This window comes from Bison bison, unplaced genomic scaffold (assembly GCF_000754665.1).
Source record: "Bison bison bison isolate TAMUID 2011002044 unplaced genomic scaffold, Bison_UMD1.0 scf7180017864367, whole genome shotgun sequence".
Lineage (NCBI taxonomy): Eukaryota > Metazoa > Chordata > Mammalia > Artiodactyla > Bovidae > Bison > Bison bison.
In genome coordinates this window covers 4,920,258-4,935,016 of record NW_011494939.1, presented here as the reverse complement: position 1 = coordinate 4,935,016, position 14,759 = coordinate 4,920,258, and the positions used below count along the sequence as shown (strand labels likewise).

At 41.2% G+C, this 14,759-nt stretch overlaps 1 protein-coding gene across 8 annotated transcripts in view; it reads left to right on the top strand.

Annotated features, from left to right (window-relative positions):
- MCF2L2 (MCF.2 cell line derived transforming sequence-like 2) overlaps positions 1–14,759 on the top strand; it is a 260,492-nt gene that overhangs the window by 97,412 nt on the left and 148,321 nt on the right. For all 8 annotated transcript variants that reach the window (XM_010855660.1, XM_010855653.1, XM_010855658.1 and 5 more), the window contains 3 exons: positions 7,832–7,956; positions 8,541–8,655; positions 9,255–9,374. In XM_010855660.1, the coding sequence (XP_010853962.1) occupies positions 7,832–7,956; positions 8,541–8,655; positions 9,255–9,374 (360 nt within the window). The remainder of the gene's footprint in view (positions 1–7,831; positions 7,957–8,540; positions 8,656–9,254; positions 9,375–14,759) is intronic.

Here is a 14,759-nt window from a genome sequence, read left to right as displayed (position 1 = left end):
ACTTATTGCTTCACTTCTCTCAGGGATGTGTCTTTTTTCAGTGGGGAACCAATTTGAGAAATAGGACTATGAAAGTGCTCTGAATTGGATTTAAGGAGAGGCACCTATTAAAGGATTCATAAAAGCATGTCAGAACCTGCTGAGAAGGCAGCTTGGCAGATTCTTTTAGGCCATGCAGTAAAGAGAAATCTTCTCAGGTCTTACTGGATGGGTGCCAGCCCCTTTCTGCCACCAGAAGCACAAACAGACCAAAGCTATTATTTGGCAAGAGAGGGCTTCCCCAGTGGCTCAGTGAGTAAAGAGTCTGCCTGCAATACAGACAGCACAGGAGATGGAGGTTCAATCCCTGGGTTGGGAAGATTCCCTGGAGGAGGAGATGGCAACCCACTCCAGTATTCTTGCCTGAAAAATTCCATGGACAGAGGAGCCTGGCCAGCTACAGTCCATGGGATTGCAAAGAGTCAGACACCACTGAGAGACTAAGCACACAAGCACTCCAGAACTCACCAAGGCAGCAAATCAAGGATAGAAGGTTGATACATCATAGCATTACATGTATCCTTGCTGTGTTGAGCATAAGAAGAGCTGAACTCTCTTATCTGTGACCCAGAATATGCAAACATTTTGCTTTGCTAGATGGTTGAGTTTTTATTTATTCAGCATATATTTATGACCTACCATCACATTCCAAGGAAACAAACAAAATGTAAACTCAAAGAACACATAGTTTAGTTAGGGAAGTCAGAGTCAGGTAGTCGAGGCAAATTAATTCTTCTGTGTGTCAGGGAAAACTGTTTAATTCTGTCTTTAAGGTCTTGGTTACCAAAAAGAGTTCAAAATATATTCTCAGAATTACTCTGAGTAATCAAAAGGTCTGGTTTGAAACTGTAGAAACCTGCAAATTCCCTGGAAATGTCTTTTAGAAGCTTGACCTATTTCATTCCAAACATATTAGCCAAGTTCACCTCCCACGGTTCTTGGAAGATGGCATGGGGTGTGGAAGGCTGGGTCTAAGGCACCTCTCTGAAGTCTGCTACAAAAGGGCTGGTGATCCATGCACACAGGTCACAGACCATAGGAGACTGCAGAGCATCAGTTAATATACGGGTGTGATGCGAAACATCAGAGCCTGTAGGAAGGCATTGTGAACAGGGCTCCAGCCTAGGCTCATGAGCAAGTAGGTTCTGTATGTCGTTCCAAGAAGAGTTGGGAGAGGTTGCAGAGCAGAAGCATCAAGATGACCAGGTGGCCAATCAGGGAGGCCTCTGGGGAAAAGATAAACAGAAATTGGATTTTAGATGAAGACACATATCTGAGGGCTGAAACCAGCTGTAGGTGCAGTGAGGGTTCATAGGGAAGGTAGATAAGTAAGTATTCTGTCATCTCTACACAGGTAGAATTCCACGGAGGTAAAGGGAGGGAAAGAACCAGCCTCCGAGATGGAGTAATGTCATTTTTTTTTAGTTCACAGTAGCCAGCAGTTCTTGGAATTAAAACAGGATGTGTCCAAGTCAAATTATTATGCTGTACACCCCAAATTAATATGTTATATGTCAACTGTATCTCAGTAGAACTGGAAGAAAAAAGAGTATTAAGTGAATTTGGGTTAAATTTAAATTATTCTGTCTTTATTTGACCAAGTAATATTAATATTCTTTTAAAGACAATACATAGTGTTTCTTCTGTGATTACTAATTGTTGACCTGGTACAACTTTGATTTCTTTGCTTCATATCTTATAAATTAGAAGCAAAAATTCCAAAATCATTAAACTAGATTTAGATTTTTCCTCTTTCTGATCCAAAAATGATTTAGAGAGAAAGGGTTTATATTACAAAAAAAAAAGGAACACTGTTTAAACTTTTACTAATAACTCAGTTTTATGATCACTTATATATAATTTTATTTTATTTTGATTAGAGTATTTTATCTACTTTTTAAACCAAAGTTTCTATGACTAATTGAATATTTTTTCCATTTAGAAAGCATCTTTTTCCAAATGAAAAAATAGTGTAAGACTGATTCTCAGAACAGTGAACTTTTAAGTCTATTTAAATATCTATACGAGTTACAGTGTGTGATTTATGGCTTCCTCCTATCCTGGAGAGTTTTTGACTGAACAACACAGCATTAAGAGACTTGGTTTCTTGATTTCCTCTCCCCAGGGGATCTTTGAGAGCCCTTATTTTAGATTCACATAAGTACATAGTTACCTCTACAATCAGCCAATGAAAGTAGGAGAGTTGTTGAACTTGAGAACTTTTACAGCCTGTGCACTGATTCTGTGTGTAGTTGTTACCACATTCTTCAGAATTATCAACCAAAAGAATCTCTTCTGTCTTGACCACACTTGTATATCAAACCAATCTGGTTACAAAGAAAAAAAGTCTCAGAACATACATAGCAGAAGAAACAAATCAAACTTTCAAGCAAACTTACCACTTTAAAGGAGCTCTTCTCTAGAAGAAACATAAATTCTTTCCTTAAGGCAGAGCCACACGTTGGCTTTTAATTCATATTTATGATCAAAAAGGCTCCCAATAGCAATATGTGCTATTTTCTGTCCAATAAGATTGTGGGCACTTGGGCTTCATATTAAGACTTGAAGCTTTATTTTCTCTGTGATTTCGCTATACCATGGGCTTCCCTTGTGGCTCAGCTGGTAAAGAATTCTGCAATGCAGGAGACCTGGGTTCGATCCCTGTGATGGGAAGCTCCCCTGGAGAAGGGAAAGGCTACCCACTCCAGTATTCTGGCCTGGAGAATTTCATGGACTGTATAGCCATGGAGTTACAAAGAGTCGGACACGACTGAGCAACTTTCACTTCGCTTCACTTTGCTATACCATCTGAGGAAGAGAAAGGAAGAGAGAGTCCTGTACACACGTTCAGCATTGGTCTTCTTTTGGGGGAGACTAAGGTCCTCATAAATCAAGACAAGCACACATAACTCAGCACACTTATCCCGTCCCTGCAGGTACTTCTTGCACATGGATGAACAGTTGGAGCATACCTTTAGAGCATGTACACACAGGGACCCCAAACTCCTCTGATAATTGGATCCTTCTCCAAGGAGAGCTCTCATTTTCTGAGGAAAGGCAGCCTTGACAGAATACAGGCCATCTCTCAGTGTACAAGCAGTATGGCCACACTCACCTGCTGCCACTAGGATCCTATCTGCACAAGAGAAAACTCACTGAAACTCCCCAAAACATATATAGATGTTCCCAGAAGCAAGTCCCTGAGCTCCTCCTCCAGCCTGAATGCCAGCAGTAAAAAAAAAAAAAAAAAAAGACCAAGGATATTTTCTTTCCATGGGAACAAAACTAAAGATCCTTGGGCTGTAGGACAACTGGGAACCAAGTTCCCATCTACACGAAGCAAGGGAAATTGAGGCTTGCCTCACACCATATATAAAGATTCTCTTAAAATTGATCAAAGAACTAAATGTAAAGTCTAAAACTATAAAACACTTGGAGGAAAATACAGATGTAAATCTTCATGACTTTAGATTAAGCAATGGTTTTGTAGATATGACACCAATTCTGGTCAACTTAACCATAAAACGACAAATGCTGCTGCTGCTAAGTCACTTCAGTCGTGTCCGACTCTGTGTGACCCCACAGACAGCAGCGCACCAGGCTCTGCCATCCCTGGGATTCTCCAGGCAAGAATACTGAAGTGGGTTGCCATTTCCTTCTCCAATGTGTGAAAGTGAAAGTGAAGTCGCTCAGTCGTGTCCAACTCTTAGCAACCCCATGGACTGCAGCCTACCAGGCTCCTCCTCCATGGGATTTTCCAGGCAAGAGTACTGGAGTGGGGTGCCATTGCCTTTTCCAACTCAATTTTAAAACAAGCAAAGGTAGTTAGGACTCCTTGCTGTCACTGCTGAGGGCCTGGCTTCAATCCCTGATCTGGGAACTAAGATCCCACAAGCCACAGCAATGCCAAACAAAAAATAAGTAAAAATTAAAAAATAAAAATGGGCAAAGGATTTGAATAGACATGGGTTGCAAAGAGTCAAACACAACTAAAGTTATTTAACACACACACACATATCCAAAGAAGGAATATAAATGACATTAATTCCCAGGTGGCTCAGTGGTTAAGAATCTGCCCACTGGTGCAGGAGATGCAGGAGACACAGATTCAATCCCTGGATAGGGAAGATGCCCTGGAGAAGGAAGTGGCAACCCACTCCAGTATTCTTGCCTGGGAAATCCTGCAGACTAAGGAGCCTGGTGGACCACAGTCCATGGAATCACAATAAGTCAGACACAACTGAGCGACTGAGTACAAAGCACGTGAAGACATCTGCAATATCATTAGTCAGTAGAGAAATGAAAATTATAATTGCAATGCTATACCTACTAGGATCGCTATGCAGTCTGACTGCTGTATTCATGATTCTTAATCCAAGGATTCAAACTACTGTGGTTTGAAAACACTTTAAAAAATTCCAGAAAATTTCTAAAAGCAAAAAATGGCAATTGCCTTGTACCTGGAAATGACTTACATAGCATTTACATTGTATTAGGTAAGTAATCTAGAGATGACTTAAAATATGCAGGAAGATGTCTGTATGTTATATGCAAATACTATATCATTTTATATAAGGGACTTGAGCATCTGCAGATTTTGGTATCTGAGGTGGGTCCTGGAACCAATCCCCTGTGGATAACAAGGGAAAACTGTGCTGGCATTGTAAATTTGACTCTATTTTCTTTGTAGGAAATCCCAATAATAATATTAATTTTATTTGGAATTTAAAATACCTATATAATCTGATGGTTTTTGAAAACATGTTTCCTGGCTTTGTTCACTCAAAAGGACCTGGAAGCAAAGACACCCTAGTAACAATGCATATGCTAGCTAGCACTCAGATCTTGATTTATAAATATCACTTTCTATCAAGAGAAAGCAAGACTCCTTGGAGAAATAGGAAAATATAAAAGACAAGAAAGGAAAATACAAGAAGGACCTGGAATATTTTGTTTTGCCAAAAACCTAGAAAGGTCCCAAAGATTAATCAAGGCTCAATCAAAAAGGGAGAACCAGCTCAAAGAGGGGCTCACAATGGCCAAAGTTGGACACTTTAACCATCAAAAACAATAATGACTACAACTGACTAACATACCAAAAATATTAAAAAATTTGAGTATGTAATAATAACCCCCCAAATAATAGAAAACTTATCTAGTGGCCTATACTCTTTTAAAATGTGAGTGATTAAAAGAATAAAAGGCCAAAGAACTGGTCCTAATTAAAGACTAAAGAGATATGACAATTAAATACAGTGTTCAAGTCTAGATTGGACCCTGGATTATAGAAAAAGGAATTTTATAAGGGATGTTACTGGGACAACAGGAGAAATCTGAATATGAAATTTGCATATTAGATATTGTATCAGTGTTAAACATTTATATTTTTTTACTATTGTGGGTATTTAAGAGTCATGCTCTTAGGGCAAAAGGTGCATGATATCGGTGAATGACTTTAGATGGTTCAGAAACAATTTATGGGGCAGGGAGAAAAGAAGGAATAGAGGGAAGGAGAGAGAAAGCAAATGTGACAAAACATGAACAGTTGGTGAATAGGGATGAAAAAGTATATGGGAGTTCTTTGTAAGTCTGTTTTCATTTCAAAATTTTAAAGTTTGAAACATGAAAAGTCTCTCTCTCTCTTTTTTTCAGGAAACAGCTAATAAATGTAAACAAATAACAGAGTTAGAAAATCCTAATGAAATAAATGACTAGGGCAACAATCATCAATCATCAGGTTGTATGTGACTTCTGTGCTGATTTGTCAGTGGTCTGCTCCATATAGGTATTAAATATTTTGAGTTGTCACCACTGTGAACAAGGACAAACTGCATTTTGGGGTTGGGCAACTTACCTTTATGCTGTCCAAGAACCATGGTTCCTCAGTCTTTCCCTCCATGTTTATGGCAGATTTGGGTAACCCTATTGAAGCTTTTGTATAGCGAGAAGGAGAAGGGAAAAGCTAAGAGCATTTACTAATGACTGCTTTTTTCTCCCCTCATCATATCTTGTTTTTAATCCATCTGCAACCTTATTTCTTTAGACTATTTTTAATTCATCCAACCTATAAATATTTAATGAGCACTGATGAGATAAGAAATGAGGGCTGATACCTGAGAGTGGAAAAGAAGGGTTATGACCAGTTCCCAGGCAGGAATACCAGCCAGGTGGCAGACTTGGGGCATTACCTGGAGAGGACAGAGCCACAGGGTCTGTCCAGAGAATTTTGATCAGAGGAGTCAAATCTGTCATCAGCCCAGATCTTAGGACAAGTTTGAGGCTGGGTGTAGGTAGTGGAGGCCTTCCCAAGGATGAATCCTGAGGTGAGATGGGGGACAAGGAGCAAAGGTATAAGGTTGAGAGGGCCTGAATTTCTGTGTGACTGGAGTGGAGAGTATAAAACCCTTCCACGGGGAATGAATGTGCTCTGCATCAGTGAGGTTGGTGGTGGCTAGCCTGCAGGAAGAGATTTTGTGTTTGTGTGCATCAAGGAGATTGCTTGGTAATTATGGGCCTGTTCTTACCTTTAGGGCATACCAAACCAGCATCTTGAGTGATCCAGGAATGAAACCCCAAACTCACAGCTGCAAAATTCTAGGCCAGACTCCATCCTTTTTGGCCTACCTTATATGTAATGATCACGGCATTGAGAGATCGCGTGTACTATGCAAGTAGAGGACTAGAGCCACTGGATTTGGAAGGAGATAACCTGACATCTTCCCCAGTTGCAATGCCCTAAGTCCCCATGTAAAAAGAGAGAATAGAATTGCCTTGGAAATATGAATCTTCCCATGTCAAACTGAAATTGCTGCTCATCTCCTCTGTACTTTGATAGTTGAACAAGGCCACACTTTGGGGTAGGGGCAGGACTGGCAGGTGTTTATTGATGAGACCATGGTAACCTGTATGGCATCTTCCATCACTTAACATTTGATATCTGCCATTTTCTTATTTCTGGCCACTATTTTGGATTAAAAAACAGATTTTATTAACTAATTATTTTAAATTTATAGTAACCTGAGATATGCATAAAATTTAAGAGTTGTTGCTTTTGGAGTGGGAATGTGGATGGGCTGTGGACATAACACTTGGTTTTTCAATATGTGCATGTGTGCACGCTAAGTCACTTTAGTCACATCTGACTCTTGTGACGCCATGGACTGTAGCCCACCAGGCTCCTCTGTCCATGGGATTCTCCAGGCATGAATACTGGAGTAGGTTGTCATGCCCTCCTCCAGGGGATCTTCCCGACCCAGGGATCGAACATGCATCTTATGTCTCCTGCATTGGCAGGCAGGTTCTCTACCATTAGCACCACCTCGTAAGCCCCTTTTCAATATGTACTGTTTTGTATATTTTGAATTTTGTATCATGTGTTTGTATTATCTATTAGGATGAAGTTAATCTATTTAAAAAGCTATAGGTTGACTTCTACTTAGCACTTAATTTGCTAAATATAATAATATAATAAAAATATACTTACCATTGTACTCAGATTTCCCAGGTGGTGCTAGTGGTAAAGAACCCAACTGCCAATGCAGGAGACATAAGCGACTCAGGTTCGATCCCTGGATTGGGAAGATCCCCTGGAGGAGGCAATGGCACCCCACTCCATTATTTTGCCTGGAGAATCCCAGGGACAGAGGATCCTGGTGGGCTATAGTTCATAGAGTCACAAAGAGTCAGACTGTGGCAACTTAGCATGCACACATGCACCACTGCACTCATCTGAAGTCTACCTAAAATTTGCTTTTAATTTCTTCTAAGACAGACTGTATTTTCCTTTCTCTAGGATGAGCTGAAATTACTTGGAAAGCAAGGGGCCACATTGCTGTCATGCATGCAAGAACCGGCAACCAAAAGTCCCACCAGCAAACTCAGTCTCCATGAAGTTGAGAATGTAGCTACCATGGAAAGGTGAGTGAGAAGGGTGGTATCTGATTTTTCTGGAGAGAATACATAGAACCAGATGATGTGAAACAACCAAGAACAGATTGGAACAGCTGCCGATGGGTCTTGGTGGGATCAAGGAAGAAGAATATTTGAGACAACAAAGGAAAAACCATAGTGTCCTTCTGGCATCCATCTACAGAGATCTTTTTATGAGAAAGCCATTCCCTCCTCCTATGATCTACTTTCATCCCAGGATGTCAAGGAATATGGTAGTATTTACTGAGCCTTCATTGCCAAAAAACTGTTTGGTTAGGTGCTGTGTTTGCACACCTGTCTTCTTAGGTGGAAAGAAATAGGCAGAAAGGTAAGGCTACCTGGGGCACATTTTAAAGCATGGCAGCTGCATCTGAGGTTTCTGCCTAGTACTGAGGGTATCCTGATTGAAAAATGGGGAACCAGCTGAACCATGAGAAAGTCATAGGTGACACAGACTTCAAAGTAAGGAGATCATCACAAGTAGTAACCCTGACTCAAAACATGGGTGTTATCTGCATGAGCCTGTGGAAATGCACACTAATCACATGTCCTTTCTTGTTCTTTCTTGACAGGTTATTAGTTCAGTTGGATGAAACACAAAAAGCCTTTATTCAGTTCTGGTCTGAGCATCACCTGAAGCTTAATCAATACCTACAACTACAGCACTTTGAACACAGTTTTTGTGAGGTGTTATTTTCTTCTTTAATAAAACTTCCTTTTATGGTTCTGTTAGGGGAGTGCACAGTTCAGTGATTTCTGGTTCTCTCTTCCCCCTTGAACTCTGGGTATCAGGCTCTGCATCTTCTCCTAATCCAGTCCCTTCTATATATTTTTAATTCCTCTCTCACCTTTTTAGGTGGGGGTAGCAATGTACCAGAATCCTATTTTCCCACATGGTATTTCAGTGATGGTTTACCTTCCTTTTTGATTCAGTGTAGCTTCAATATTCCATCTACACATTGTCTCAGCACCCTGAGGTGTTTGTTTTTTTTTTTACATAATTCATTTACTTTAATTGGGGATTAGATGATATGCTTTTAACATTATTATTTGCATTTTGAATTTATTCTTCAGTCATTCATCACATTTATGAGGTATTTATTAAGGCATTTCAGTACCTCCAGTTTAATCTGAAAGCTGATAAGCTGTTTAAAAAAAAGTCTATATAGATACACACATATCCTGAATCGTTTTTGGATTTTCAAGTTGTCTAGAGTATGACAAGCCTATACCTGCAGATGAGATGTCCATTGGCTTATTTCTGGGCTTTCTAATATGTCTTGTAGGTTAAGCTAGCCCTGGATAACTTGTTGGCGGAGCAAGCAGAGTTTTCTGACATCGGAGACAGTGTGATGCATTTGGAACAACTTCTTAAGGAACACAAAAAACTGGAAGGAGAAGGCCAGGTTTGTTTGTTTGTTCCATTTTTGTGGACTGGGAAGAAGGTCCCTGTGGATAGTGACAGATCATGGCCACTCATTAATTGTGAGAAGGTTGCCAAAAGACACAGGATTGCCCAAATACTTTTTAGTGACTCCACGCCCACCCTCAGGTCCCCAGGGAATTATGCACATTAACAACTATGAGGAATAATGCAGGCAGTACAAGTTCTGTTAAGGCTGCCAGAGCACCCAGTTGAGGGTGGAGGCTTAGGTGGGGTGAGAGTTCCAGGTGGCCCTGCCCATTTATTCAGTGACAAGGCTAGGGAGGAATAGCAGGAAGTAAGGTCACATTGGGTGTGTTAACCCACTGGGCCGGATGTGGACGTGGGCTTGGTGGTAAGGAGGGGAAACTTTAAAAGGAGAAATCAGAAACAAAACTAGTTTTATAAATAAGCAAGGTGGTGAAAAAGGGGAAATTGGTCCACATCAGTTCTGTTGCTACAGAGTTGGTAAAGCTTTCTCATTTCTCATGCTCAAAGAGTTGTAAATATCAGACTTGTAAAGGAATATATGCCTCAAGTTCTCATAACCAAGTTAAACAGTTTCCCACGATCTGTACACAGATCAACACTTAGGAGTAGGTCTATCTTCAATCTTTACAGATTTGGCTTGTTACAAATTAAGAAAGACCAGTCAGTTCTTACCAGAGAAGTTCCTCTCTGCTTTTCTTTAATTAGGGCCCCTTTTTTGTCTCTTGGAAACTAAGTCTTCTATAGTTGCCATTTCCATTCTGAGCTAATCTGGAGGCGTCCTTCCTCTAGATTATGGTAGATGGTAATTTCATGGTACTAGAGGTTTGCTTCTCAAAGTGTGATCCTCTGGCCAGCAGCATAGATATAACCTCAGTGAGAACTTATTAGAAATATGGGGAAATCTCAGGCCCCGCCTCAGAATCAACATCTGCATTTTAATAAGATCTCCAGGTGTTTGACATGCACATTAAAGTTAAGCATTTGACATTCACATTATTGTTAGAGACATTTTTTGTTGTTGTTTGGTTGCTAAGTCGTTTCCGACTCTTTGTAACCCCATGGACTGTAGCCCGCCAGGCTCCTCTGTCCGTGGAATTTTCCAGGCAAGAATACTGGAGTAGGTGCCATTTCCTCCTCCAGGGGATCTTCCTGACCCAGGAAATGAACCTGTATCTCCTACGTTGGTGGGCAGATTCTTTACCGCTGAGCCAGTGAGGAAATTCCCTAAAAAAAATGGTAACAAATGTAAGCCAAGGCCAGTCTGGCTTTAAGAGCTATCAGTTGTGAGTTCTGAGCTGAAAGTACTTTTGCAGTGCATGAGCACGCAGGCCCACCTGTGCACGCAGACTCTCACTCAGCAGTCCCCCCTTTCCCTTGTGAGCACCCTGTTATCCATGATCGTTGACAGCTAACTGCTTTAGTGCTGAAGGCATGAGTTATGAGAAATGTTTATTAAACAGTGAAAAAAAGCTGAATTTTGTGTATGTGATATCTGTGTCTCAGAGTCTCCGAGATACTCAGTCTCAGAGTCTCAATTTTATGTAATTTTAGTTTTTTTCAAGTGAACTCCTTATTAAATGTGGATACTATGCATTTTCATTTATGTACATTCATATTTTAGGGAAAATATGCCTCATCAATCCCAGTACCTTCATTTTTGGTTTGAAAAATATTGTTTTATATATAAATACATACACAAAGGTAGCTGCTGACCTGATAGGAAGGTATTCATTCATCACCAGGTATTCCTTGTCTTAGATTCTGTGGCTATAAGTGGTGAACCAGACAGTTCAGTTCAGTTTCAGTTCAGTCGCTCAGTTGTGTCTGACTCTTCGTGACCCTATGAACCATAGCACGCCAGGCCTCCCTGTCCATCACCAACTGCTGGAGTCTACCCAAACCCATGTTCATTGAGTTGGTGATGCCATTCAACCATCTCATCCTCTGTCATCCCCTTCTCCTCCTGCCCTCAATCTTTCCCAGCATCAGGGTCTTTTCAAATGAGTCAGCTCTTTGCATCAGGTTGCCAAAGTGTTGGAGTTTTAGTTTCAACATCAGTCCTTCCAATGGAACACCCAGGACTGATCAGTCAGACCCTATTTTCACACAAGTTGCGTTCTACTGGGGAGAGACAGACAAGTGACAGTAATCAGATAAATTAACATCAGATAGTGACAAATGAGATGGAGAAAATTACAGGACATAAGAGAAAGTGAGTGGGGGATACTACTTTAGTAGTTAGGAAAGGCCTCTCAGACCTTTGAGATCTGGATAGCCATTGCAAAGATTTAGGGAATAGCAGTCAAGGCAGAGAAGCTGCAAGGACAAAGGTCTTGAGGTGGAAACGAGGTTCAGAGTCCCAGTAGTGTGGCTGGACTGTGGTGAGCTAGGAAAGAACAGATGGGAGCACTGGTGGTGAGGATTAGATTTTATTCTCGGTGGGATAGAAAGCTGTTGGACAGTGCTCTGGGTTGTGTTTTAAGTACTGAGGGTGGATCTGCATGACTGCATTCACATTCTCTCTTCTGCCCACCTCCTTAGACTTGTGATCTTTGGTACATACTTTAAAAATCGCTGACTGTGGATAGGGGTCAAACCTGTGGTCACAGGACAGCTTTCTTGGGCAATGTTCCTGAACCAGCTGGACTCACCCACTGCAGATGACCCACAGAGTCCACATTGGTTTTACCCATTCTGTGCCTTGTTTACCCTGGTTTTTTACTTGTTTTCTAAAGGATGCAGTAGACCTTTCCATTTGCCTTTGAGTGATCCAAACAAAGCCATCTAATAATCAGGACTTTTTAAACATACCTTCACTCAGATTTCTAAGTGGATTGTTTCTTCAAGTGATATGGGCTTGGCTAATCTCTTTGTCCTGTAAATTGTTAAAGGAAAGAGGTGATGTTTAGATAGAATCTACTAAAATATGCTTGAGGTTTGTCTTTTCTCAGCACGTTCTTAACTTCTTTTGCAGCATAACCACACATTGATTTCTGGGTTGTTGCCAGGTTCCTTATTCTGTGTAGTAGTATCATCCTCATAGGTTACCTCTGAGTCAACTCTAACCAGATCCTCTTGCATACTAATTGAACCTGCTCTTTTACCCTGTTCTGGTTTGAGGGTTTAATTGTCTTTTGGGTGCTCAGCTCTCATTCTTAGAAGAGATGGTTTCAGTCCCCCCCTCACTTCTTTAAAAGCAGAATTTCCTATAGTGTTTTGGCTGTGAGGCATGCTCAGGCCATTGGTAATGGGCCAGCAAGGAATGGATCCAGACAAAACAGTGAGACCCAACACTTTTTCAGCCTTGACATCTCCCTCCAGGGCTAGGGCCCAGAAGTTACCCTACTATGTCCAAGAAGGCATGGAACCCAGATCATTAATCTAGAGCTATAATGTAGCTGGAAGGGCTACATGACTTTTTTTTGTAGTGGAAATTTTCAAGTACACAAAAAAGTACGTTGACTAGTACAAGGGACTCCCATGTGTCTACAACTCAGTTCCAACAACCATTAACTTTCTGCCTTTCTTGTTTCACCTGGCTCATTTCCCCATGCATGCACTCCACTCCTCTGCTGTTACTATCTGTGGGTCTGTTCTGGGTTCCCTGATATGGCAGCATCACCCCTTCTTCACCATTTTCTTCTACAGTAGATATGCCCATCTTCCACTATAGCAGTAGAGTCTTTGGCGGGTGGGGGGTATGATAACTTGTTATTACAATAAAGGCTTTGAATTACAAGCTGCAACTTGACTATTCAGCCTTCTGAAATTTTCAGCATCTGAAAGATGCCAGGTAGACTTATGATCAGAGCACTGATTTCAACTATTTCTTTCTTATTATTTCTTTTTGTGCTTTGGAGGTTTTGTTCCCTGATTACCTTGAGCAGAAGCTGTATAGACTGAAAAACAAGCTGCAATTTGGAGGTTTTTCAGTAAAGCTCTTTGCAGGCAACTAAAGGATTTGATAGTCATAGCTGTACAGCCATTATTCTAGCACGTGTGGGGAGACCATGTGGACTGGAAGGTGGTAAGACACAGGCTTTGGAGTCAGATGGAACTGGATTCAAATCTTGGCTCTAACAACTACCAACTGTGTGACACTAGTCAAGTCTCTTAGCCTTTCTGAATGTATCTTCTCATCTATAAAATAGATAATAATGATTCCTACAAGAGTCCCTGGGACGATGAATGAACCTGATGTATAGTAAGGACTTAGTGAGTGCCTGGAACATAGTAGGTGGTCAGAGCTTAGAAGCTATTAATATCCATTCATTTCAGTAATTTTCCAGCCATCTGGTATTGACTTATGTGTTGTATTTATGGATCTCTTCCCCAAATCTATTTGGACTTATTACTCACATCTTTCCTCCAACATTGCAAGCATTTTAAGAACAGTTCTGAAGGTGTGATGCAGCACGCCAAATCCGGGGCAGCTGTGACCACCACAGGATGCCCGGGGAGCATCCATTGGTAAAGTTCCCTGGGCCCAGAAAACTTGCACTATTCTTAATAAATTAGGTGCTGGACTTAGAAAAAAGTCAACAGAGATTTCCTGACCAAGTTTTCCTGTTTCTATATTTGGCTAAAGTCAGACAGGTTCAGTCAACCAAATGAGGTCTCTGAGCTCGGGCAGGACAAGCACAGCCATTTTTCTCAGTATGTGTTGGCGGCAGCTAGATTCTGGAGCCAGATTGCTTGAATTTGAAGCCTGGCTCTTCTCTTTCCTACCCGGGTCACCTTGGGCCATTGTGTCTCCACTCCTCTTTTGTAAAACACCCCTCTACATTAAAGGTTTATTGTAAAGAGTTAAAGGAATTGTTAATGTAAACATTCAGAACAGTACTTAGCATATGGTAAGCTCTCGGTGAATGTTTTTGTTGATATCACAGAGGTAGTGGGGTAAATTCTGGGCTGCAGAATGTTTCCTAGGTTCAATCTTCAGTGGCTGAGCAGTTCTACTTCTTATATTCATCCTGCAAATATTTATTGATTTCCTACCATGCCACACTGCTCTGAGTTCTGGACACAGGAGTGAACAAAACAGTCCAAGGAATTAGCATTGTAACCTTCTTTGAGTGATGGTGACCAATGCCTCTATCTGGGCCTTTGCTGTTTTGAATAAGTGCACTGGGTATTTGTCCCTAGTTCAGTTCAGTCACTCAGTCGTGTCCGACTCTTTGCGACCCCATGAATCGCAGCACGCCAGGCCTCCCTGTCCATCACCAACTCCCGGAGTTCACTCAGACTCATGTCCATCGAGTCAGTGATGCCATTCAGCCATCTCATCCTCTGTTGTCCCCTTCTCCTCCTGCCCCCAATCCCTCCCAGCATCAGAGTCTTTTCCAATGAGTCAACTCTTCTCAAGAGGTGGCCAAAG